At 40.0% G+C, this 27162-nt stretch overlaps 1 protein-coding gene and 2 long non-coding RNA genes across 4 annotated transcripts; 1 reads left to right on the top strand and 2 right to left on the bottom strand.

Annotated features, from left to right (window-relative positions):
- Nucleotides 1-5198: 5198 nt before the first annotated feature.
- LOC113006596 (uncharacterized) lies at nucleotides 5199-10110 on the top strand. 2 transcript variants are annotated; one of them, XR_003269783.1, is made up of 6 exons: nucleotides 5199-5231; nucleotides 6725-7491; nucleotides 8652-8782; nucleotides 9034-9142; nucleotides 9248-9369; nucleotides 9512-10110. It is a non-coding gene; the product is annotated as an uncharacterized LOC113006596 (long non-coding RNA). The 2 variants fall into 2 exon arrangements; XR_003269782.1 differs by having other exon boundaries at nucleotides 6720-7491.
- Nucleotides 10111-14367: 4257 nt separating this feature from the next.
- Nucleotides 14368-16940, bottom strand: LOC113006444 (uncharacterized). Its single transcript, XR_003269754.1, has 3 exons — nucleotides 16834-16940; nucleotides 15667-15758; nucleotides 14368-14943 (listed from the first exon to the last, which is right to left on the bottom strand). It is a non-coding gene; the product is annotated as an uncharacterized LOC113006444 (long non-coding RNA).
- Nucleotides 16941-23830: 6890 nt separating this feature from the next.
- LOC113006763 (hydroperoxide isomerase ALOXE3-like) lies at nucleotides 23831-26600 on the bottom strand. The gene is made up of 3 exons (XM_026142930.1): nucleotides 25028-26600; nucleotides 24164-24334; nucleotides 23831-24058 (listed from the first exon to the last, which is right to left on the bottom strand). The coding sequence occupies exons 1-3, from the start codon at nucleotides 25076-25078 to the stop codon at nucleotides 23879-23881; spliced, it is 402 nt and encodes a 133-aa protein (XP_025998715.1). The 5' UTR covers nucleotides 25079-26600; the 3' UTR covers nucleotides 23831-23878.
- Between the last annotated feature and the right edge of the window lie 562 nt (nucleotides 26601-27162).

Raw genomic sequence — 27162 nt, 5'->3', positions numbered from 1 at the left:
CCATAATGATGTTGGTGGTACAGGACCACTGTTTTATCTACTCAGACAATCACTATCAGACAAGTAGTAGTAAACAAAACTAAAGTAAACAAAATCAAACATCAACATTTTTATGTATTTCAAGATTTTTATTATTTGTATTGTAATGGCTGATGGATGGTGAAGACTTTGCAATATAACTGTTGTTGTGAATATTTTCACAACAACAGTTATATTTTCACAACAACAGTTGTGAATATTTTCACAACTGTTGTTGTGAAAAAAAAAACCCAACAATCAAATGATCCCCTATGAGCAAGCACATGGCGACAGTGGGGAGGAAAAACTCCCTTTGAACAGGAAGAAACCTCCAGCAGATCCAGGCTCAGGGAGGGGCGGCTATCTGCTGAAACCGGTTGGGGGGGGGGGGGGGGGGGGTGTAATTTATATTTTACTGCTGTTAATATTTCCATGTCTCTTATAAGTGTGGTGCCCAAGGTGCAATAATCTTGTGTTGTTTTTTAATAATGGGGGCATGCTGTGTTTTCTGTGGTTTAACAGCAATAGGAGGCAGGGGTGGGAGTAAATTCTTATTCGTATTTATGTCCGACTTCTCTAACATGCTTGTTGCGTAAGGTGCCAGAACCTTGTGTTGCTTTGTAATAATGGGGGCATGCTGTGTTTTCTGTGGTTTAACAGGAAGAGGAGGCAGGGGTGGGAGTAAATTCTTATTCATATTTATGTCCCACTGCTCTAAGCTTTGTGCGTAAGGTGCCAGAACCTTGTGTTGCTTTGTAATAATGGGGGCACGCTGTGTTTTCTGTGGTTTAACAGCAATAGGAGGCAGGGGTGGGAGTAAATTCTTATTCGTATTTATGTCCGACTTCTCTAACATGCTTGTTGCGTAAGGTGCCAGAACCTTGTGTTGCTTTGTAATAATGGGGGCATGCTGTGTTTTCTGTGGTTTAACAGGAAGAGGGGGCAGGGGTGGGATTAAATTCTTAGCTGGTGAGTCTTTAGCTACAGACACCACCCTATTTGATTTATTAACAAACAGGCATTCCGTTTTCGGTGCTGTTTGTTCCGAGCTGCTCCGTTGCTGACAACGGAAGAAACCAACCCGATCAGTACTGCCAGCCTGACCCCACTCCGGACTTACCCTTTGTTCGTCCTGCACTGCAAACCTGACGCGTTTTTTCTCTTTTTTTGTGGCTTCTTTTTCAGCCCGCAACTCTTCAGTTGTGCGAACCTTTTTAATAATGGGGGCACGCTGTGTTTTCTGTGGTTTAACAGGAAGAGGAGGCAGGGGTGGGATTAAATTCTTAGCTGGTGAGTCTTTAGCTACAGACACCACCCTATTTGATTTATTAACAAACAGGCATTCCGTTTTAGGTGCTGTTTGTTCCGAGCTGCTCCGTTGCTGACAACGGAAGAAACCAACCCGATCAGTACTGCCAGCCTGACCCCACTCCGGACTTACCCTTTGTTCATCCTGCACTCTCTCTCTCTTTAGTCGGATTGTGTGCTCCCAGCACACACTCCCGTGGAGTGACGGGAGCGTTGCAAACCTGACGCGTTTTTTCTCTTTTTTTGTGGCTTCTTTTTCAGCCGACAACTCTTCAGTTGTGCGAACCTTTGCATGGGAAACGCGATCGTTAGCTCTAGCATAAACGTGAGACATATTTAATAAAGGTTGACTTTCAGCGGTATTTTAAACTCAGCGATACTTTAGACGGACCAACTTTGGAGTTCACTGGTGTAGAGTGTCGCCAAGGCTCTATTTATGCTATTTGGAAGCTCCTTCGAAGCACCTTTGTTGTGACGTTGCAAAGGCCTTTGTTGTGACGTTGTAAAGGCCTTTGATCTGTCCGAGCTTAAGCCCCGCCCCCGACTCTGTTGTCTGTGATGGTTCTCAGGCTGTGGCAGGGTCTGCACGCTTGAAGTACGCGCACTACGTGTACTACGTACTACGAGAAGTGCGGAAGTGAGAGGCTTGTGAAATGGGACGGTCTAGTCTCCGTCGCGCTTCCCAGGTTGCCTAGCAACCATGATACTAACCGCTGGAAACGTGTCATACAACTTTGTTTGACAGAAATGAAGGAGAACATATTTTGTTCATTTGTTTGTTTCTACAAGAGCTTTGTGTGATTTGATAAGTATCTGAGGCTGAGACCACAGGACAGTAAAACATGATTTTTGGGCTTCATTTCTGTACTGAACAGTCATTTAAGATTAGTTAGTAAATAACAATTAGCTAATGTTGTTCATGAGACTAAAGTCATATCACTTTGGTAATGTAAGTATAATATGGCCAATATTATAGTTATTATATTAATCATTATTAGCTATTACAGCAGTGAACATGAACTGTGTCAAATACTGAGCCTCAGTACAGATTCAAGTTGCAGTTATTTATATGTCTTATCACCTTAAATCTTCACTCAAAGACAAGTATCTTTGACAGTGCATATATAGGTGTATCATATATAGGAGACAAATGTTGTTCCTTCAGTATCAGAATCAGAATACTTTATTGATCCCTGGGGGAAATTATTTTTTTGTTACAGTGCACATGTTAGTCTTTGTGCATTCAGTGTAGCAACTTTAAATCCTAATGCAGGTGCATCCTTGCTTAAAGATGCCAAGTTAAGAAATGCGAGCATTTCACTACATATCGTACTGTGTATGACTGTGTACGTGACAAATAAAATTTGAATTTGAATTTGAGTATTTAGTTTTGTGTCAGGAGAGCAGGTAATAAACTGCTCAAGTTTTGGCTTTGGCTTAACAAATTTAGGGGTCCTAGAGGAACCCTTTTGAGTGAGGTGGTGTTACGCCCCTCTGCAGCCCCTAATCTCCTCAATGTGTTCAGCTGTTGCTAATTGGCCACACCTAGTAAGGTATAAATAAACGCATACCTGTGGCAGGCTATTCAGGAAGCTCACTAGTCTTTGCCTTTGTGGCAACAGCCATTTGAGCCAACCTGGGATGTCACTTTAGCCCTTTGACTGCCTCACCAAGAAAAATACAATGAAAAAATTATTTGTTCATATTTTCTATTCCTTTAGCTCAATAATGATCACAATCAAAAAAAAAATTTATACACACCTTATAGTTTTTTAAATATTACCCTCTAACCAAACGGTTGAGATGTCTCTCTATGGTACAACTACATAAAGTTCTACAGACATAACTAGTAGAAAAAAGTAAAGGTTATACTCATTTTGCAAAACAATAACTACCAAATTTTGTGTTTGACCCACTTTATTGTGGTAGTAAAACATCAAACATTGTTGGATTCCATTTCAACAGTGGGCGTTATAATAACAAACCACAAAATGTATGAAACACAAAAATATTGTAAATTTGATCAAAAATTTGATCTGCAATTACCGAAAATTCATAAACATACAAATTCACTTTTGACCTGTTGTTAACATAAACTTTTCACTGTAGTGTTGGAACAGCACTAACATTTTTTATTTTATTTTCCAGAAAATTCTGGTGGTATATTATATACCATTGCCATTTTGCACTGAAAAATTTGAGAACACACTGAAACAGTTCTGGCTCTTTTCTTTTGCCGTTCATGCAACTTCACCAATACCCCTTGATGATTAGATCTTCTGGTGGTACACTGCAAAGCATTCCTGACTGGCATTCAAGCACAAGAAAACATTGCATTTTTGGCATTTCCATCTTGAGACGCCCTTTGGACAGTAATTGCATCAGCCTCGCTTGTCACAGTGAAGTGGCCAATGCCCAAAGCAGTCATATCGCACATCTGGCTGTGGATGTGAGGGTCTTGGGGTGTATCGTTTCTTTGGTGGTGGTGGAGAGCTGGATGATGGTCGGCCAACTTTGGATGCTGGCTTGTTGACTTGTTTCAAGCTATGCGCAACTGCCAGGCGGAATCTTTTGAGTGTGATTGGTTTCTGGTTTAGTTGTCCACATTCCCTCTTGTAGACCAGCCAGGAATTTGCAATGGACAGATCAAGCATGTAACCAAAGAGTGGCAGGTACCATCTTGTAGACTTGGCTGGGGTCTTGGAAGATGGGTCTACTGTATCCTCTGCTTCATCCAAGGGAACTGTTTTTAGGATAGGTTTCCCTTTTTTGCTCATTTTACGCGAAAGTTTATTAGATCTACTTGTTGAAGGAGCATCTTCATCCAGGGAAACATCAAAGCAGCTTTCATCACTATCATCTGCAAAATTGGGTTGAAAATCTGGATCCTCTATTGGGTCATCATCACTCAGTTCACCATCGGAGTCCTGAGAATTTTCAGGTACAAGGGCCAGGTAGGTGCGTTGTCTTGCTCCATAAAAGGATTTGCAATCCATCTAATAACCATTAAAAATAAATAAAATTGTAGAAATATAGTTGGTTTGATTTCCATGTGTCATTTAAAACTGTACTTTAAAAAATAATCACAGAAAGTGAGTAAATCTTTAAACATTAGAACATTTTGTAACATACAGTATTTGTCATGGAAAAATTTAAACATGTCATATTTACATGTATAGATCATTAAATTATTTATATTCAATAGTAAATAGTCAATTTCATATGTTAAAACAACAGTTCTAAACATTAGCTAAGTTTCTACTCTTACCATCAATTGACAAATCAACTGTTTGGTTGAGCATGTTTTTAAAAAAATATTATGGATTTATTACAGCTATTTTCTGGTATCAAATGACATAATCATGTTCAGTAAAGACTCTGACATGTTTATACAACACGTTCTCACTCCCAACTCATCAAACGTGTGAGGCATGGTCAGGTTCCCTCTGCTTCACTGATGGACGCGCAGGGTACCCTCCTCGCGTCGGGAATTGACGTGACGGGTCCTCCGATTGAAGAGATTGCCTGTTGTCGGTATATTTAGACATTTTCCAAATCACATTGTAGTGACGTATACAGAACACAATAAATTGTATAATGTAAACAACTACCTGAAAAACAGGTAGAACGATGCTTTTGTATCGTTTATTGCATTTATGGAGGGAGTGATGTATGCTGGGTAATGGCACAGCTAGCTACTGGGTGACTTTATTCACCCGCTTCGGCTGTTATCAGTCCATACATTAGCGTTATTAGCACAAACCAGTCCCATAGATATGGGCCATCTCCTGCTAGATTGTTCAGAAGGTTGTTCTCATCCATCCAGATGGAGGATCACTAACAGGAGCGTGGAAGACTCCAGAACCCACTCTGGCTGGAATCCGGTGGATATGCAGTGTGTACAGGTAAGACCATTTAAACGGACAGCATTTATAGAATGACTATTAAAAGCTAGCGAGTGTCAGTAATGTTAATGTGGTTATCTTAGTAATACACCGAGTGCTAATATAACAGCTTTAAGATGCATTTGTAGATGTTATTACGTGTTTTACCGTCTTTATGGTGCTAGCTTAAAGTTACGGTGTAAACGTTAGCTTATATTGGAGGAAAGCTGTTACTGTTTAAACGATGTTAGCACAGAAATATTAGCTTCTGTCATGACTGATGAAGTTACTAGTTAATAAAGTTTCCAGTAAAGTGTTTAATCGCAGCCACAGATTGACAGCAAATATCTCGATTAGCTTCAGTGCATCTATAATAAATATGTGCAAGTTTCAGTGCTTCGTTTAAACTGTATGATACTTATACTGACCCAGGGTCAGTGTAAAATACAATCCTAGCTGTGTGAACAAAGCCACTGTAAATTTAATCCTGCATGACAAACCTCAGGATGCAGATTATTATTACTCTTTCCTGCTGGCACACCTGTCACACCTGAGAGTCAGCTAGAAACTTACAGTGACGTGGACATCATGCAAAGACTGCCAGACTCTGTAATACTGCAAATGATCAGTGACTCAGGTTATCACTAAACTTTAAACGGTACCTCTGTGTCTCTGTGTGCTGAACATCTAGGATTGAGTCAGGCTGCATCAGCTGAAGCTGTTATTTGTATATATCAGTATTTTTTATTCAGGTGTGGGGAAAATACGTAAGACTGCAGTGAAGCGATGCACCAGATTAATCCCTGGCCAAAGGTATCGTACTTAAATCAGACTACTGATCCAGCCACATCAGCCTGTTGTGAGGTCTGTTTAAAGTTGACTAAAAGTGAACTGCAGGTTCCTGAGAGGTGGACTGTGAGCACAGAAACACATGTTCATACATACAGCTGCAGCAAACTTACATTAATTTTAAATAGATTTGTTACTCTGATGTCTGTCTCTGTGTTAGTCCTCTGACAGACTGGTGACCTGTCCAGATGTGCTCTACCTATGACTACTGGGACAGGCTCTAGCCTTTTTAATAGAAAATTTCTGTTATTCTCATTTAAAGTATTTAAGTGCTTATGCATATGCTTAGTTGTGACACTGTTACTGTTCAGTGAAAGTTTCTAAAACTAGATGAACTTACTTCAGCGTCAGCAGTTTGAGAAAAAAACTCCCTTTACAGGTGCTGATAAGGCCAAGGGCACAAAACAGCTTAACCATTGATCCGTTGAAGTGTGGTAGGATCAGTTTGTAACTTCCTCCCTCTTCCTTGGAATGCATAAAGGAGTAGGAGCACAACTTCTGTGGCAGCGCTGACATGACTGAACCGTGATGTTTGATGTGTGTTGGCGCAGTAATAAATGGCTTGATCACAGCTCTTTTTTTGATTGCTGATTCCAAGAGAGTCTTTGTGGAAATCCTGTTTGGCTTTTTGTTATTTTAATTCTCTTCTCTGTTTTCCAGAACAGTTCTCCACAGTCGCTGTCCACATGGGTCAGTGGGACCAAGAAGCACTCTGCTAATGTGTGGACCCTGACCAGCAACATCCAGCAGGACCCAGACAGCGTTTTCTTTCTCCCACCTGGAGTTTTTGTTTGTCTGTGACTGGAGAGTCAGATTTTTGTTGAGCTTCACACTTGCAGAGCTAAGTCAGTTTGCAGAGATCCCTCCCACCCTGGCTTTTATGTCCTAGATTTCTTATCTGAAAGAGTAATATTTCAGTGACTGCTGCTTATACCACAGGTTAATACACGCTACTGATCCCTGATAGGAGAATCATCAATTTTGGCAACAAAGAAGCCTGGTGGCTGTTTGTTTACAGTCTGATGATGGGACATTATGCTCTGCATCTTCAAAGTTTGCCTCCTCATTATTATTCATACCTAGTAATGTGAAGTATGCTTATATCTACTATAACTGAACCAACCTGGTGCTCTTCATTTATGGAGGCTGTTGAGTCTGAATGTTGGATATTGTGTATCTCGTGTTCTCTGGGCTTTGTTGTCCTCAGTCTTTTCGCAGGATCAGAAAACAAAACCAGGAGGCGCATAAATGTTTCTTCTCCATGATGTTTCTTCAAATGTTTCTTCTGGATGATGATAAGACTGTGACACGGGATGCCACCTTTGGTCTTGTGATGAAGCAAAGCTCAGGAAGAAGTGGGATTAAATGGTACCCACATGTGTGCTGCTGAGAAGGATGTACAGGGGCACCTGCAGCCAAATCCAAGCTTCAGGTTAGTTGTAGTTGCAGAACGCTATAGACTGAGACAGCTGAGGCATCAAATGTTTGATTAAACGGATGAAAAAGAGAAGTTTCTTCCCTATAATTATCACTTCTTAAAATCTGTAGCAACTTCAAGTCTGTCAGCGTGCTGAGCATGCTCAGAATGTGACAATATATTTTTGTTCAATATTTAATTTCTTTCAGTTGCAATTGTTAAATGAAAAAATATATATATATATTCTTATAATTTAGCAAACTAATTTATCAAAAAAATATACATATATCTGTATTAGTTTTAATAAATTAATTTGACACCTGTATTGAAAATACCATATTGTGTCATGGTCCTGGGTCGTGCGACCCAGTGTTTTGTGCTTAACCTATTTTGATGTTTATTGTTTGTTTAGGTTCTTTAAGGTAGTCCAGTCCTTTTGTAATTATGTTACCTTGTATCAAGCCTCCCTTGCCCTTCGTGTGTTTATGTCTGTGTGTCTTGTATTGTCAAGTTCATGCTGTCGCGTCTGTCACCTCCCCCTGTACTACGTCTCCCCGGTTCATGTCTCATGTCTAATCTCCATGTTTCCTGTTTTACTTTGAAGGCCTGCATTCACTGTCAGTGTATTCAGTTTCACTCCTTCTGTCCTGTCGTTAAGTTCATGTGTGTCAGCTGTGTTCCCATGTGTGGCCACTTACCCTGATCATCCCTCATGTGTATTTAGTCTCTGTGTTTCTTACAGTCTGTGTCGCGTCGTCTGTGTTCCCACCCTCCGTGTTTCCATGCCCGGTCTGTTGTAGTCTAAGTCATAGCCTTACCATAGTTTATTCCCAGTTTAGGTTTCTGTTTAGTTATTGCTCTTGTGCTGCCCTTATTCTGGTTTGCTTCTTTTGTATTCCTCAGCCACAATAAAAGGCTCGCTTTTGGTTTAAGTTCACTCCCGTATCACTTGTGTCTGCACCTGAGTCCTCCACGCATTCTCCACACGGTCTGTCAAAGCGGACCGTGACAATATTGTATTCATACAGAATCAGTATGGTATCATTGTTTGTCTGCTCACTGATTACTGAAACTAAGAGCTGCTTTGATCTGTTTAGATCTAAAGTATCCAAAGTTGAGCTCTGATGTTTCTTCACCCCTGTGTGTGTGATATGTGATTTCCTACATGCTTGCAGAGCAGAGTGGCAGTTTGTGCTCACAGATGGTGACGGTGTGGAGAGACGGTGGTGTTTCCTCAGAAGAACCAGCAGAGTCACTTGCTGACTGATGTTCGTCTGCACTGCACAGAGGAAATCAACTGACCAAGGTTTGTCCAGTGACGTGTTATGAATGTATATTTGTTTTATGCTTACAGTTATGTTTTTCTTGACAGAGGCTCTGCAGAGGTTAGACAAAGCAGAGAAAACATGTGCTTTACATTTTACTGTGATTTATTGAGAGATTTGTTGCCTGATGTTCAGCAGGAATGAAGCAATAGAATCAAAGGGAGATGTTTTTGATGTTTTTGTAATGATGTAAGTAAATCTTCAATATTATTTATTTGCTTGGTTATATTAGGAGTGTTTCTGAGTGAGGGGGAGAGGAGTCATCATCCAGGTAAAGTGACGTGGATCAGTGGATACACTTGTCTCCCCTTTAAAGGAGACAATCCAAGTCATCCTTAAATGTTAGTGCTTTCAAATACACAAACATTTTTAAAGGACAAAAATGAACATCCAACTTTGACTGTAATACAAAATAAATCTTTGCATGTGTGTTTTCAAACTCTCAGATGGGCAGTATATCAGTCTTGGACTGTCTAACCTGCCGGAGCAGCACTGAATGACCACCGCACATGAGCATGTTCCTGCAACATTCAGCATCTGATCCTTCATCTGTGTGCTTCTGCTTTTGGTAAGTAGAGTTACCCAACTCCAGTAACTCTAAACACATGCCATCCATTTCTAACGGCCTGGTTACTTCCTGTCAGTTACTTTAGAAACCATGTGGTCACTTGACCTAACACTGTTTCTTCTTCTTCCCCTTAATGTTCAAGTGTCACATGTCAAACAGCTGGAGAGGAAACTACACCAGTGTACTGAGATGTTTCACCAACACGTGCCAGATGCTGTTCCTTCATGGTGACATCACCAGAGACAGCCCCACCCACCTCAGGACCTCGCCATTGATCATGATGATTATAATGATGACAGCGAGCGGAACTAAGACTGTAAAAATCCACGACCAGAATGTTTCTTTCTAATTATTAATGAATACTGAGAGCCTCTTTCTGTGTTTTGTCTGTTTTGGGGTTGTTTTTTTTTTTTTTTTTTTACCTCATTTGTTACTAACAAAGTTCACCAAACTCACACAATTTACATTCTGTATGTTTCCATCTTTACCAGCCACACTCTAACTGCATTTAAGAAAATAATCCTTAGAAATCGTCGTTTTTCTCTTTTGTAATTGATGATAATTCAGTGAATATACTGTGCTGCTTCCTTTTATTGCGTCACACATTGCTTTAAGTTTTTCACTGTCCAGTTATTTTTTTTACTGCTGTTTGAATTCTCTGTATGTTTGACCCTGTAGACTGTTTGATGGACTGCTTGTCTTCCTGTTTGTAACCGCTGCCTGTTTTTTTTTTTTTTTTAATAAAGATTTGGATTTCTGACTTCAACACAGCCTCTGCATGTCCTCCCTTTGTGTCCTCTTCCTCTGTGAATGTGTTGCATGTGTCACAGATTCATTTTATTAACAGTTTTCCCACAGTGAGTTGCATCAGCATTCATTCACAGCACATTTCAGAAGGATTCAGATTAATACAGTGATCTTACAGTCAGAATGATCCTGACAGAGTGCCACTGTAAATTATCTTTCATCAGGTAAATTTTAAAGTTCAGTATTTCAAAGCAGGAGTTATGAAGAATCATACTGGCATTAGGACTAATATTATGTACTTACAAAGTCAAAGTTTTTTAATTATGCTAGAATATTGGAAGACAATCAACTTTTAGTGTTTTCTGCATATTAATTATTCTGAAATAGAGACGGTGACCCTAACTGTACAGAAGCACTAAACAACTGACAATCTAACAGACATCATTGGCCCGAGCTGTCATGCACAGTGAGTCTCATCCTTTGCTGTGAGAGTCTGACAAGCATGTTTCTGGTCAGTTTGGAAGAAATAATATCACAATGTTGATCTTTCTTTCCAATATTCCTTGTCTTTTACAACATAAACTGTGATCAAAGGTACTTATGTTCACAGCATGTAATAATACTGACAGTCCAGGGCATTGTGGTCTGTTGAGCTAGGGTTAGGGTTAGGAATTCAGACATATGTAATCAATATTAAACATCTCTGACGTGGGCCACTGTCCGCAGTGTTGGGAAATCCATACCAGGCTGGAACGAGTCAAGGTAGGTGAGCATCCACAAGAAGACACAGCAGATGCATCCTACTAATACTGACAGGACCAGGAGACTCCAGAAACCGAGCATCTTCTCTTCAGTGCCATCCTCGCCTGTCACCCTCTCTGCCTGCAGCTCTTTGAGTATGGTGTAGAGAAGGGCGCAGAGAAACCCTTATTACTAATTTGTATTATAATTCAATTTTCATGAAATATTCATATTCAGTATCGGTCCTTTTATATTAATAACCACGTATCCACCCAGGCTCATGGTGGGGCAGGGCTCTGTCCTGGGATGCTTGAGTACAAGGTAATGTAGACCCTGACCAGGTATCCAGTCTGTCAGAATTGTTTTCAATATTTGGTTCAAAAACATGAGTGACAACAAAAATCCAACTAGGATTCTTGCATATGATGAATGAAGTCTGTCTTTGACTGTATTGTCCAGCTGATCCATCAAACCCCCAGCAGGTGAACCTTATTCATGACATAACACGGCAACAATGTAAAAAATGAAACAGCAACAGTCTAAATGTAAAGTGCATTCTAAAGTCCTCTTCAATAAATCATATGCAAAGAGTCATTCAGGACTGTAAAACGTGAACTACAGAACCCAGAGTCTTCATCATTAAATCTCTGGTTGCTTCATTTTTCTATCCTATATCAGATACTTTAAGGTTAGGTTAGGTAAAGTTCCATTCTCATGGTGAGGCAAAGTGCTTTATGTGTGTGTCATGAACGGCTATAAAAGGCCTATAATCAAAGAACAAAGCGGGGTTTGAGTTCGAGTTGCGGCAGAATGTCACTACTTGTAAATGGAACGCAGCCTTCCTATGGCGGACAGCTAATAACAGGAATCGGACGCGGTTCACCCGAGTCCACAGCAACCACCATAGCAACCGCCTAGCATGACCTTAAAAACATATTCTGTCTTCATAACTATCAAAAACGTGAAATGATTTGCAAAGTGTTTAAGTGTTACAGCTGCAGAGAGCTATGGCGGTATCTTTGGAAGCTGTTTACATAGCTAATAATATACGATGTAACCATGGAGACAGTCACGTGAGCTAGCGGTGCATGTTTACTACAGTGAATAAGGTGATTGCGTGCACACGCTGCAGAGGGTAAAGACATTACTTCAATATTGTTTTATATTGATATATATTTGCCTTCTGTTGACCATCACCTCAGGTTCACCATTACAGTTTCAGCATACAGATGCACACTGTCTAAATATCAACACATTCAAAAACTCCTGTCTCAGAAATAAGCACAGCTGTTCATGTTTGTCATTATAGTTTTATTTGTAAGAAAATTATGAACTTCATATTGTGCATCAAATAAAAGAACATTTCACAACTCTGAGTCAACAGGAACAGGTAACAGAAATGTCTCTAATGTAGACATGTACAGTGTAGTGTAAGCATTAAAAGATCATAAAGGAAACTAACATTTATGTGAAACTAATTGTAATAAAAAAATGAACAGGTGGTTTATAGATGTAAAAGAAAGAATCTGAAAACAACACTTTTTTGGTCTAAGTGATCAAAGTAGAAAACAGAACTGATGTTCAAAAACAAACCGTAGCTGCACTAATATTACACATCTCCATTGTTGTGGTGAACAGACCTGTTGCTTTTAAAACCACATGCAGTGTGTGACCGTGACTGTTCACTGAGACCATGAACGCCACTTCGCTGAAGCCTTCGCCTTCTTCTTCTAAATTGGAAGCAGAAGGAGCATGAGCTGCTTTGATCTACTGAAAGGAAAAAGCAGAACATCTGAGCTGAAACCAGTCAGCTGAAATCATTAAGACAGGAACAAATTCAATGCAGTGGCTCAGGTGGCTTAGCCTGTTATAACTGTTGATACAAGCTAAATACGGTTAACACACAGTGTCAGGGAGCTCCAGTGTGGGAACTAGTGGCTTTAGGTTTGTAGTCATTTAACTTTCATCCATTCATTCATTTAATTCAGGAGGAAGAAATGTCAGGTTGATGCAGGCTGGTTACATGCATTTGGTCCCATGCTGTCTTTAACTAAATGACTTGGTTCACTTTATGGCTGGGCTGTATGTGGGGTTATATCATGTTATTTGGGCAGGAGTACCTGTCCTCTGTTAGACTTAGAAAGTTTCTCCATAAGTAGAGTTTCTAACTCTTATAGCACATCTGTGGCTGACAGCTTTTTGGTGGCTCTTTTTACCCCACACTGGTTGTGAGTGTGTAAATAGCCCCACTAGTTCTTTTGGGTTGCAGTTAACTTGGGAGGAAGAGGTAGGTCTGCCATGACTAGATGAATAACAATTATCTGGGATACATAAATTTCATAGTGCATGCATGTATCTCTATAAACCTGCCTGAGGGCTGCCATTTTTTACATTCAGTTATTTCTTTGTTGAATCTAAATAATGAATGTGTTACAGTTAAACTGACACTGATCAGTGTAAATGGCTCATTGGGACACAGAAACCTTTAAATTAAACCCTATCACCTGATATCGAGTGTCAAACAATATCAAAGCTGTAAAATCTGTTTACAGTCAGAATTTATAAAACTATGATTGTAAATAAATTCAAACAAGTGAGCTTTTCTCTTTGTGCTGAATATCAACACTGTGATTTCTTAGACTGTAAGCTTTACTTTAGCACAACCAGTTGTAGAAGCTGCCACTCCAAATGTCTTTTGATAACAAGAAAAAAAAAATACCTTTTCAGTCCACGGCCTGAAGTTCTTCTCTGACATCTTCTGCAATCGGCTTTGGGTCCACTTGCTACATTTGCAAAACCGTCTATCAGGAGCCTTGGTGTTAGTATTGACTCAGCTCTGACTTTGGATGCCCATGTAAAATCTTTGGTTCGCTCCTGTTTTTATCATTTGAGAAACATTGCTAAGCTGAGTCCCATTGTATCGCGCTCCGAATTAGAAATTGTCATTCATGCATTTGTTTCATCTCGTCTGGACTACTGTAATTCTTTGTTTACTTGTTTATGTAAAGCCTCTTTGGATCGTCTGCAAGTTGTTCAGAATGCTGCTGCAAAGCTTCTGACCAAGTCCTCCAAGTTTTCCCATGTCACACCCCTGCTGATTCAGCTGCACTGGCTCCCCGTTAAATTCAGGATCCAGTTTAAGGTTTTGACCTTGACTTTCAGGGCCCTGCATGGACAAGCACCAACATATATAAGTGAACTTTTGCATCCATACATTCCCAGCAGGTCCCTGAGGTCATGTGACCAGGGCTTGCTTGCTGTCCAGCACACGAGGCTGAAAACAAAAGGCGACAAAGCTTTTGGAACTGTGGCCCCCAGATTGTGGAACTCTCTCCCTTTGAGCCTGAGATCTGTGGACTCAGTGGTCGCTTTTAAAAAACAGCTAAAAACCCATCTTTTTAAACTTGCTTTTAGTTGATTTTTATTTTTAGGTTTTAGCTTCTGTGAAGCACTTTGTGATTTTTATCTTGAAAGGTGCTATATAAATAAAGTTTTACTTACTTAGTCTGCTGGTTTGAAGACAATAAACCACAAAAAAGATGATTTAGTCACTTTGTCTGCATCATGCAGCTCGAATGTGTCGTGTAACGATGTTGAATAGCCATCGTTATCCCTCTGCTGTGACAGTAGGATTGTACTGTACAGCATCTCATTGATATGTGAGGAATGCTAATGTAAACAGACTTACATCATTAAAACATAAAGGGCAGGAGATATTTAGATATTTTTATATTTATATTACATTTTATAGCTGACAGATATTACTAAATAGATAGAATTTACTAAATAGCTGGATGAACATGAAAAATATGTCTATAATAACAAATGACCATGAGAGCCAGTAGAATTAATTCAACTGGACACTCAAAAGATGTCCTTAAATGCTCTTTAAGTGGCAGAACAGATGAACAAACAGTTAATTGCTTACTTGAGATGAAATCTGCTCAGCTACTTTGAAAACAGCTTCTAACTGGTTCCTCCTTTAACAGGATGACTGCTCAGGGGTAAGGCCATCATGCAGTCCAGCAACCTTTATGGTTCTGCTTTGATTCACCAGGAACTATTAGGGAAACCTTCCAGCGCCTCCTGTGAAAGACACAGGCATAAACACACAAACATTTATTAACATGTTCCACAGTCTTCCAGTTTGATTTTCTCATCCTGTGGACAACAACGTACATGGATGCAGGTTTATTGTTAACTTTTGTAAGGTTTATTTAGTGAACATATCCAGCTGCAGCTCCACTGTGATCCTGAGCTGGATAAGCACTTAAGAAAATGTGTCAATAAATGGACATACATCAACTTACTATATTTATCCAAACAGACGGGACCAATAATGCTTCACTGAGTTAGAGACTTTAATGTCTCTTCTATGTAAGAATGTCTCATGCTGATATACCTGAAAACTTGATAACAAAGGTTTTTCAGACTACATGTAGCTGTCCTCTATGTCAGCTCACACATTTACATTTATGTCACACTTATTTCTGCTTTCCCATTTTATAATTATTACTTACATTTTGATTAGATACCTTGAGTTTGTAAATGATCAGATTACATAATTGGAATAAAATGTATCCAATTCAGGGTTGCGGGAGGACGAAGCCTATCCCAGCTGATACAGGACAAAGACAGGCTGCCAGTTTATTGCAGGGCTAACACAATATGTGTAACAGAAAATCCACTTAAATGTTTGATATTTCTTAATAATCATAATTATGACTATTATTTAAAGGTTTCTTTATAAATACATTTTGATTTTTTATAACCTCTAAAATATAAACCTGAGCTGTTTCAGATTCTGACCTCTGACCTCACTGCAGCTCCCTCTTGGAAGTAAGTCTGCTTCTTGTCTACCCCCAGTGTTGACCGCCTGCCCTTGATATCATGTACTGTACCTGAGGAACAAAAAAGGACAAACACTTGCCTTCATTTAAGAAGTACATTCATACAGAGGTAATCTATGGAAACACACTAGTTCAACCTTTGGGAGAAATCAGTTCCTGTGAAACATTTCTGTAAATGAACATCATGTGGAGAATGAATGAAATGAGTTCTTCAGGTGACTCAGCAGTCCCACACTGACAAATGAAATCTAGTTAAACTATTAAGCATATTTGCTCTTCTGAAATCTGTGTTAAACAACAACAAACATAAATTAGTAACAAAAATACAGCTGAGTAGAGGCTTTACAAACCACCAGCAGCCATAATGCTAAATTTTAATCTTCAAATGTTTCTGAGCCGTCTTCAACCTGCTTTTAACACATTAAAGTCCCACAGTCAATGCAGCCTGACTCAATCCTAGATGTTCAGCACACAGAGACACAGAGGTATCGTTTAAAGTTTAGTGATAACCTGAGTCACTGATCATTTGCAGTATTACAGAGTCTGGCAGTCTTTGCATGATGTCCACGTCACTGTAAGTTTCTAGCTGACTCTCAGGTGTGACAGGTGTGCCAGCAGGAAAGAGTAATAATAACCTGCATCCTGAGGTTTGTCATGCAGGATTAAATTTACAGTGGCTTTGTTCACACAGCTAGGATTGTATTTTACACTGACCCTGGGTCAGTATAAGTATCATACAGTTTAAACGAAGCACTGAAACTTGCACGTATTTATTATAGATGCACTGAAGCTAATCGAGATATTTGCTGTCAGTCTGTGGCTGCGATTAAACACTTTACTGGAAACTTTATTAACTAGTAACTTCATCAGTCATGACAGAAGCTAATATTTCTGTGCTAACATCGTTTAAACAGTAACAGCTTTCCTCCAATATAAGCTAACGTTTACACCGTAACTTTAAGCTAGCACCATAAAGACGGTAAAACACGTAATAACATCTACAAATGCATCTTAAAGCTGTTATATTAGCACTCGGTGTATTACTAAGATAACCACATTAACATTACTGACACTCGCTGGCTTTTAATAGTCATTCTATAAATGCTGTCCGTTTAAATGGTCTTACTTGTACACACTGCATATCCACCGGATTCCAGCCAGAGTGGGTTCTGGAGTCTTCCACGCTCCTGTTAGTGATCCTCCATCTGGATGGATGAGAACAACCTTCTGAACAATCTAGCAGGAGATGGCCCATATCTATGGGACTGATTTGTGCTAATAACGCCCATTGTATGGACTGATAACAGCCGAAGCGGGTGAATAAAGTCACCCAGTAGCTAGCTGTGCCATTACCCAGCATACATCACTCCCTCCATAAATGCAATAAACGATACAAAAGCATCGTTCTACCTGTTTTTCAGGTAGTTGTTTACATTATACAATTTATTGTGTTCTGTATACGTCACTACAATGTGATTTGGAAAATGTCTAAATATACCGACAACAGGCAATCTCTTCAATCGGAGGACCAGTCACGTCAATTCCCGACGCGAGGAGGGTACCCTGCGCGTCCATCAGTGAAGCTGGCGGGTAAGGCTCAAAAAGTTTGTTCCTCATTGTCAGCTCAGGACAGTCTGAATTATGACAAGCTGAAAAGTGCCATCCTGCTAGCTTACGAGCTAGTCCCAGAAGCTTACAGGCAGCATTTCCGGGGATTAAAAAGGGGACAGGGTCAATCCTACCGAGATTTTGCAAGGAAGAAAAGTGTGCTTTTTGATCGGTGGTGTGTGTCCAGCGAAGCTACTGACCTGGCGTCAATGCGTGAATTAATGCTGGTGGAGGAATTTAAGAACTGCATCTCCGAGCAGATTGCAGTATACCTCAGTGAACAGAAGGTTTCCTCATTACAGCATGCTGCAACACTCGCTTATGAGTTTGCCCTCATCCAGCATACATTGGAGCAAAATGGCCCACGAATCCCGTGGCCAGTGCAAGGCCGTGGCTATTTGTTCAAACGACTCGAAGTAGCTGTCGACCTCAATGTCACGGAACATCGGAACCAGACGACTGTTTTTCCCTACGTCAAACGAGGTGTCGGCCTGACGAATGGAGGCAGTCGGAGGAAGGGAAACCTGCCAGAGTTCCAGCTGTCGCAACCTCACAGCTGTCTGCCTCCACCTCCACCTTCCTCAACTCGACCTCCCTGGCTCTAGCAAGCTCTGCGTCTAAACGCCTAAGCTCCAGCTCTTTCTTTAGCTGGAACTCCCTCTCACGATCCTCCTTTTCTAACTGGAGACGAGCCAGGCGTACACGGAGCTTAGCATCCAGCTTCGAGCCTTCACTTGATTCAATGGAGAGGGGTTCGAAGCGAGGCACTGTCATGGGTTTGTCCTCAGGCAGCCCCTGATCAACAGGTGTCGACACCAATGGACCTACAGCTTGAGCTGGCGCCTGCGGAACGGGCTGAGACGCTGCACCACGCTCACCCTTAAACACTGCAATATCAAAGGTAGCCATTGACTCTAAAACAAAAACTACCTGAGGCTAACAATAACAACAAAGAAACACCACCTCCAATACACAAATGAGAAACAGGCGGGAAAAGTGTGGCCACAGGTTAACCAATAAATAAAAATACCGCCGACCCTCTCCCCAGACCTGCCTACTAAAATCTTAGCCTAGTTAGCTTCTGGAGTGTACCAGGCTCGAGGCAACTTTAAAGGCTAAGCATCAAGTGCACAAAGCACCGACAAGCCTACCCCCGACAGGGAACTAATCCCCACCCAGGATTACTCCGAAAATAATAAAGGAAAAATAAAAAACGAGTGCCTGAAGGAGGAGCTTACGCTCAGCTAGACACTCCCCTTTCGCTAACTGGAGAGAGAGCGCAGCAGATACAACACAACTAACCAGGCCACCGGCAAACAACTCACTAAAACTCAATCGCTGTTCCTTCCATTCATATCCCGGACGAGCCCCCACTTTGTTACGTTCCCCCCGAAGGGGTCTAGGCATGTGAGTGAGGGGACCAGTAACAAATGAGTCCGGAATCAGAATGAAAAGGAAAACAGACAGAGTTGTTCTGTATTAATAGAACTTTATTACGAAATGGTACAGGTGGATTACAAACGACATTAACATTAACTTAAAGGGCCGGCAACGCCGTCTTACCAATAGTGATGGGACGTTCTGTATCGAGGCTTCGGAGCGTGTGTCGAGTAATGGAGGGGGCGTTTCCGCGAAGCGCGTATCGAGGCTTGCTTCATTTATGGGAGGAGCTGAAAATGATGACGTCCGAAGCCTCGCTGCCCGGCTGTACCACGTGACTGGTTCAGGAAGCGGTTCGAACTTTGCCGCGAGCTATGACAGATATAAACCCTCAGACTTCATTCAAAATGTGGGTGTTTGATGGAGAGTTGCGGTTAGAGAGAGTTTGGAGACAGTTTGGAGGTTTATGAGAGTGAGGAGAGAAAGTCAGGAGAGAATGGAGCCAGCTAAGAAGAGGAGGATGTCCTCCCCTGTGTGGGAACATTTAGATTTTATTCCTCCCAACAAGGTATGTAAATTTCTACAGAAGATGTATTGTCATGATACTGATGGTGCAATACAATTTATGTTGAGCTGTCTTGACTTTTGTACAAGGTGAAGTGTTTGCTATGTGCCAGGGAGCTGGGATATAACAACAACACCTCATCCATGCTTAGGCACTACAGAGCTTTGCATGAGAATAAGAGGAACACCGATTGTGGAGCAAGACCAGGTGAGCCATCAAATGCAATGATAATATAGGATGCAGTAATGTTACTAAATGATATAACAATATTATACAACTGTTATAAGTTACGTGTGTGATATTTATATTTGTGCTTTATCTTTATTGTCTTTCCTCAGGAGAACAATCTCAAATAGATGAAGACCTGGTTACCATGGTGATTGAGGACTCCCAGCCATTTAGCATTGTGGAGGACAAAGGATTCAAAAGATTTGTTAAATCATTAAATCCCAGCTATGTTCTCCCCACTAAAAATGACGTAAAAGCAGTGAAAATTTAGTTTTTACAGAATAAAATGTGAACAGGCAGGACTGAGGCTCAAAGCCTCAGTGTGTAGCTGTCCATACCTCAACGTTACAAAAGCACAACTACTGTCCACACCCCAACCACACCTCACCTCACAGTAAATGATCATTTCCATTTCAAGCATTTCCAAATAATCATTTCCCATACTGCCACTATAAATATACACAGTATACTGCCATCACTACAATATACATGTTTTACACACTCCTTTTGTTGTTGACATTTACAGGCTGTGTGCAAAAGGCCACACTCTTCAAATTCATGCCAGCTATTATTTTTACGTCCAGTAGGTGTCCTGCTAGAGCAAATGAAGCTTCATGAAGCTTCGCGTTGGGGTGAACCAATTGGATGAAAAGCTTCAGTGCTTCATGGGGCTTCATCTGCCCATCACTACTTACCAACAACGCCAAAGAAACAAAGAAAACGCTCGCAGCAGGAAGACTACCAAACAAACACAATAAAAAAGGAGGCACTTCCCACACTTCCTACCCTACTCCCCACCACGGGAAGACACTCTCAGGGCCCACAAGCCCGTCTGCTCACTGGTCAGAAAGAGGCTGTCTGTCCAAAATCTAGCACAGAAACGCGTAGAGCCACCGAGGAAAAAGCCACCCTGCTCACAGCTCATCCCCAGTTTAAATAGCCTCAGAGGATGATTGCTGACTGGAGTCAGGTGGCAAACGAGGCTAATCAGCAGCAGCTGTGTCCTGGGGAGAGAGGAGAGTGAGAGAGACAGAGAGGGGTAGGAGTGGCAAGAGGGGTGGAGGCGGGGAGAGTGGGCAAACACCCCACCCACACACTCCCACAGCCTCACAGAACGTAACATTCCCCCCCCCCCTTACATTGAAGCCCTACCAAAACAACAACAACAACAACAACAACAACAACAACAACAACAACAACAACAACAACAACAACAACAACACCCTATTGCGAGCTGCGTGAGAGTGCATCAGCCACTATATTGTCAGTACAATATACCGACAACAGGCACTTCCGCAGCAATCTCTTCAATCGGAGGACCCTTCACGTCAATTCCCGACGCGAGGGGGGTACCCTGCGCGTCCATAAGTGAAGCAGAGGGAGCCTGACCATGCGTCACACGTTTGATGAGTTGGGAGTGAGAACGTGTTGGTTGTTGTTAAATATATAATGATTGAAAAAAAAGTTCATACTGTAGCAGTTTTCATACTCTTAACTTAATGCTGAGGTGTAATAGAAGTTGGGGATCGACTGCAGTCTTCATGCAGTGATGTTCTCTGTCAGGCAGAGGGAGCTGCAGGAAGCGAGACTGCATCTCATGAGCTCTTTTATCCCCTCATATCCAAGTGAACTTTGTTGGTAATCAGATAGGTGTTAGTTGAAATTTCTAAATATATTGATGTGCAGGGTGTACCGGAAGTGTGGGATCAGTAGCTGTACACATAGAAGGTAATTATCAAAGTAAAAATTTGAATAAAGATCAGAATAAAGTCCTCTATATGATATAAAATGATTTAAGTAATATAGAAACATCACTATAGAAGGGTTTTATAGTGTATCTCACCAAATTTCACCTTGTAGAGAGGATGGATCTCAGGGAAGGTGCGGAAAGTAGCAATAGCAAAGACCTCTGCCAGATAGTGAGTGCTCATGAGGTGATAGACTGCTTGATGTTCCAATAGATCTGCACTTTTAATAAACAGCTTGGCTAGCAGCCATTCTGCCTCTGAGTCACTGGGCAGAAAGATGTGGTTCTGCTCAGAAGGCTGTTGATGCAGCTGTAATAGAAAATATATTGAAAGATATTGTACTGATGCTTCTGAATAAAACCCCAACCCATTTATAATGCAGATTTCCAATGGTACCAACTTCTATTACACCTCTGTATTTACAGTCCTGTTGGAAGTCATCTAAAAAGCAGTAACCGTGCATTACCACACCCTGAACTGCCCCTCTTCCTAATCTTTGACACATGACACGTTCCCGCCACGACGTTCTGTGCACCTCTTGATCCCATTTGGGATTTTATATCAGGAAGAAGGAACACGAGAAACTGGAGAAACACCAAGGGCTCAGAGAAGAGCTCGAGAGGATGTGGAGGGTGAAGGTAACGGTGGTCCCCGTGGTAATAGGAGCACTAGGTGCGGTGACTCCCAAGCTAGGCGAGTTGCTCCAGCAGATCCCGGGAACATCGGAGATCTCTGTCCAGAAGAGCGCAGTCCTGGGAACAGCTAAGATACTATGCAGGACCCTCAAGCTCCCAGGCCTCTGGTAGAGGACCCGAGCTTGAAGGATAAACCGCCCGCAGGGGCGTGCTGGGTGTTTTTTTTTTATTTTTTATATATGAGGGATATATATATATATATATATATATATATATATATATATATATATATATATATATATATATATATGTGTGTGTGTGTGTGTGTCTGTATGTATGTATGTTAATATCTACAAAGTCAAGTTAAAATATAGGGGAAAAAAAATCAAAGTACACATAGTGACAGCCATTCCTACAATTCCTAAAATGATATTAAACAAATGTATGATACAGTGTACAATAGATAACCGTGACTTATTTAACACGAGTTCAGATGATTTAACTTGAAAGTGTTGTCAAAGTTTAAATGTAAGTTTGGTATTGGAACATAAAATCTGTTTCTCATTACTGGAAAACAGTACTGGTCAGGCAAGATGTTTGTTTCGGGTGTGTTTTTCTTCTCTTCCAAGATATCCACCTCCCTCAGGCATCACCAGGAAAATAATCTGATTCGTGATAAAAGTCAGATAATGATTAACATCTTAAAAATCTACAGGCTTTAAAGTCACAGTCCTTATTTACAAAGAATAACATTTACATATAAAAGTTTATTTTCCAAGATTTATTTTGAGAATCACTGTCTGAATGTTCGGCTGAAATTGTCCACTCCCCTTTCTGTTCCACATAAAGTGATGTACTGTATATGTGGTCTAGTGACAACAGCTCACATGCGTAATGCGTGCGAGCTGTTGTCACCTTTAGCTTTTATCCATGATTGCATTGTGGAAACTACAGAAAAAGAAATCAGAGATGCAAAGAGATTTTTAATGCTTGAATTTGCTGCGCCTCATTAGTATTTCTTTATTGGTATTTAATGTCACAGCAAGATGAAAATTAAAACATACAGCTTTACACAAAGAGTGATTGTTCCCACCGTTCTGTCATGAATAAATTTCCTCCTTTCAAAAGAAAGTGAAAAAAATGTATATTGTACATTGCTTAACATATTTGTTAGGCCATCTGTCATGAAAACACAAAATAAATATTTTAGAAATTTCCCAAAAAGTTGTTTAAAATTAAGAATTATATTGTTATTAGGGAAATAAAGTGAGTTCACATTTTTATACCCAAATTTTAGCCAACACGTTGGACTTGAACCAAGCATATATTTTTTTCTGTTCAGGAATGCAAGTAAATAATAAAATTTGGTATCTTAATTAAAAAATAATGAGCTTTACTATTTCTTCTTCTTTTTTTATAAAACAGTAAATTTGAAAATTAATGGATAACAATACTTACAATGCAGCTCGTGCATACTGCTGCACTAACCATTACAGAAACATAAAAAATGATTTTGGTAATTACCAGTGCTTTTTATTTTAGACAACTGTGCTATAAACCTTACATTGGCTCACAGTCTAAATCTTCAGCATTGTAAAAGAAGAACTAACCTTTACATATCCTTGGTAACATTAGCTATGCACACACTATGTGTCAATCATGTGCCTCCTACAACCAAAAAAAAAGGAGTGATAGTCTCAGATGTGCATGCTACTTTTAGGCGTATAGGAACAAACTATTTTAATTGTATGTATATTCTTTAAAAAGCATGAAATTCTAACAAATTAAAAACCATTTTATCATTTTATTGTAAAAAAAAAAAGTCCCCCAATGTCCCCAAACTAATCTCTTAATCTATGTAATACACAGTAGATACAAAAAATGAACATGCCTATTTATCATGATACAACTAACATATAAAACCTGAGAAGCTGCCAGCGTCACCTCACTTGGTACTATATGTACCAGAATTATAGACAAAGAAAGCAGGATACCATGTATTGTTGACTAAATGGTTACACTGTTCTCTATTTCAGTCGGGTTCAGATATGTGTAGGGTACTTCAAGCCGAGAATTTCTTGCTGTAATTTCTTCACTGAGGTAGGACAGCTCTGCTTGAAACTCTTTAATCATTTGTTTCGGGGTAGGTTCATCGAATCGTTCTTCAGGGTACTGACCCAACAGAACCTGCAGAAGCAAAGTTAGTTAGTCAGACTAAAAATATTTTATTTGTGATACTCTTTTTTTTTAAAGGAATATAAATAAAGCATGAAAAGCAAAAAAGATACATACCACATCTGTATACTTGTGGGAAAGTACCCAAAGCATTCCTGCAAACTTTACTGTCTCCCCAATATTTGGAAGAGTCTCCAATAATGTCGTCATGCTTGACTGCCCCTTTGTGGTTGAAGCAGGTTTGTGAAGCAAGCCTGAGCCATAGGGCATCCAGGAGCTGTAGTCAAACTAGAATGAAACAAGTTTTTATAAATGACTTGCTTTATTTTTCAAACAAAGGACATAGCTATTGTATCTATGTAAATAAGGGTAGATATCTGTTCTCATGTTAAACATTATCCACCAATATCTTCAGAGCTACAGCAAATTCTATTATTCTTCTATTATGTTTTTCTGATACATAAAGCAAAGGGAATTATAGTCGGAGAGAATAACTGACAAAGAAGATTTTACTAAATGTTTTATATAGTTATATAAATGATAAATGTGGTCCAAGATTTTGCGTGCCATAATGTGTGTTTTTTGATTTTTGCTTCACCTTATGATAACATTAGGTGAAAGTTGAATATCTGGAAAATGTAGTTGGTTTCAGAATGTCAGAATTTGACAACATTCACATGTTTGCATAAAATCTGATAACTCAGCTTATCGCAGCATGATGGGACAATGATCCAAAGAACTGGGTGCAGTAACTTGGAATGACTTGACTCAGCCAAATGCTCCTAAATTTCTTGTTAAATTATGAGGTGTTTCTCTGGATCTGCTGCAGTATGTATCCTTTACAAAAATGCAAACCAGGGAAACATGGAATAGAATAGAGACACTTCTCTGTGGCCAAAAGGCAGTTGAATCAATTCCTTAATGGAGATGCAAAGACTCACTGTACTTGATCAAACATAATTACATAGCGTGCTGTCATACCTGTCCATTATTAAGTGCAGCATGTTGAACTGACACTGTGAAGATCACCATGGTGATAAACTTGATCACCTCCTCAACAGTATTAAAGGATGCCGGAAACCCTGTTAACAGAACGCTCACTGTCAGTCACTATATTTTTCATTATAACCTAGGCTTTATGTGACAAATATAATTAAGGGTATTTATTATTTACCAGAGAGTTTGTTTCCTAAGACGCCGTGTGTAAATATCTCATTGATCCATTCCTGCAGCTCGGTGTCCTTGCACACATCGGATAATAGTGCTATATACTTAACAAAGCTGGTAAAAATATCTACTACTAGCCGAGGGGGGTCTATAACAACCCACAATGGTAATAAAATAGCCCTTGAAAAGTTGGAGCTTGAGGGCAAGAAGTTCAAACTGTTTACGAACAGATACCGATGAATCGACAGTAACATGGAATTTGCTTTTTACATAAATTGCAACACCGCCATCCTTTCTGGGGCGGTCGCAACGGAAAAGATTATAGCCCGTTATGCCTCTGTCAGTAATCAATTTTGTAAGCCAGGTTTCTAATAATATGAGAATATCGGTATCTAACTCTCTCATCCAAATTTTCACAAAATCAAGTTTGGGAAGAAGACTTCTGACATTTCAATGAATGATACCAAGACCTGTTCGAGTTTTAAAATCACAAGGAGTACTTAAGCATTTGCAATCTGGACCGGGATTAGGTTGCACATTTCCAGATAAAAGAAGCAGAAGAACAATAAAACATTTTCTTTTTACACATATTGGAATAAATAAATCAGTTAAATCAGTTGAAATGAGATCTCTGCTGATGATCACGTTTGAGAAGCTTCTAAAAGATGTAAAATCCCACCTTGTTCCCTTTGAGAGGAGTAAGAAGTATGGTTTCTCTTGCTCCACAGACTGTTTCTGCACCTCATGTAGACAAAAAGCTGTCAATAAAAGCAATAAAGGAAAAAAGACTACCGAGGATAACATGCTGACTGACGGATAGACCTGGTAGACCTGTGGTAGAGCCTGGTTGTGGCCTGCTAGGTGATGGTGGAGCCTGGCTGTGGGCTGCTGGCTGGACCTGCTAGCTGATGGTGGAGGCTGGCTGTGGGCTGATGGTGGAGCCTGGCTGTGGGCTGCTGGCTGGACCAGCTAGATGATTGGTTGGCTTGTTCTGCTTATTCTGTTAATTTAATCTTCACTTGCTAATGATGTTTCACTATATGATGCCGGGAGGAGAAACAAATCCCTTTGGGGTTGCATTAGGAAGTGCATCCGGCAAAAAAAAACCCTGCTAAATTAAACATGTAAAGCTACCCACTGTGACATCCTCTTGTGAATAAGGAAGCAGCATTTAGTATATTATATCTCTGTAGTAGAAGTTGGGGATTGAGTCCAGACTTTGCAGTGATGTTATCTGGCCAACAGATGGAGCTGTAGCTCATTTTAGTCAGACTTCTTTCCCATACCTGCAAGTAGGTAGGATGAACAGCTGTACAGACTCTGAGGAAACATGTTTTTCATGAACCGTTTGATCCTGTCAGACCCAAAAGAGAATAATTATTATTAGTTAAATATAATTAATAATCAAAAACATTAGTAGTAGATGTACTTCTTGAATTAAGAATAATCTAAATGCAAATGTAAAATATAAATACACTGATGCTAAATCTAGTACTAGACGCAATAGAAATATTTTCACACAATTATAAAATGTAGATGATTTTTATCACTGAGTAAATACCACAGTTTTCCTGTATTTTCACCAGGAGAATATAAATACTGTTGTATTTGTTTATGAATATTTTAATGCTGATATTTGACTAGAAAAAGAAGTGGTGAAAATGTTTTATAATTAATTTAGCTGAGGTTAATCTAAATTATACCATAAATGTTATTCTAGAGTTGATGACAATAATAGATGTAGCTATAGTTTTTAAATGCACTGTTTTTTTCATAGATTGCAATAATGGCCAAAAAAATCTGCAAACTGCTGCAGATTTATTGGCAGCACAGCCAGGATGAAACCTCCTGTTCCACCACATGCCAAAGCTGCTGTACTGGGTTGAGGTCTGGTGACTGTGAAGGACATTTGAGTACAACGACCTCATTTCCACGTTCAAGACACCAGT

The sequence above is a fragment of the Astatotilapia calliptera genome, chromosome 15, assembly GCF_900246225.1.
Source record: "Astatotilapia calliptera chromosome 15, fAstCal1.2, whole genome shotgun sequence".
In the NCBI taxonomy this organism is placed as follows: Eukaryota; Metazoa; Chordata; class Actinopteri; order Cichliformes; family Cichlidae; genus Astatotilapia; species Astatotilapia calliptera.
The sequence above is the reverse complement of the archived record's forward strand: the minus strand, read 5'-3'. Positions and strand labels throughout refer to the sequence as shown.

Coding starts and splice junctions, on each gene's coding strand:
- LOC113006763 (XM_026142930.1), bottom strand. CDS start 25,078: ATGGTGATCTTCACAGTGTCAGTTCAACATGCTGCACTTAATAATGGA. Junction 24,335..25,027: donor CTGCACTTAATAATGGACAG/GTATGACAGCAC, acceptor GTTTCATTCTAG/TTTGACTACAGCTCCTGGAT. Junction 24,059..24,163: donor CCCACAAGTATACAGATGTG/GTATGTATCTTT, acceptor TTGCTTCTGCAG/GTTCTGTTGGGTCAGTACCC.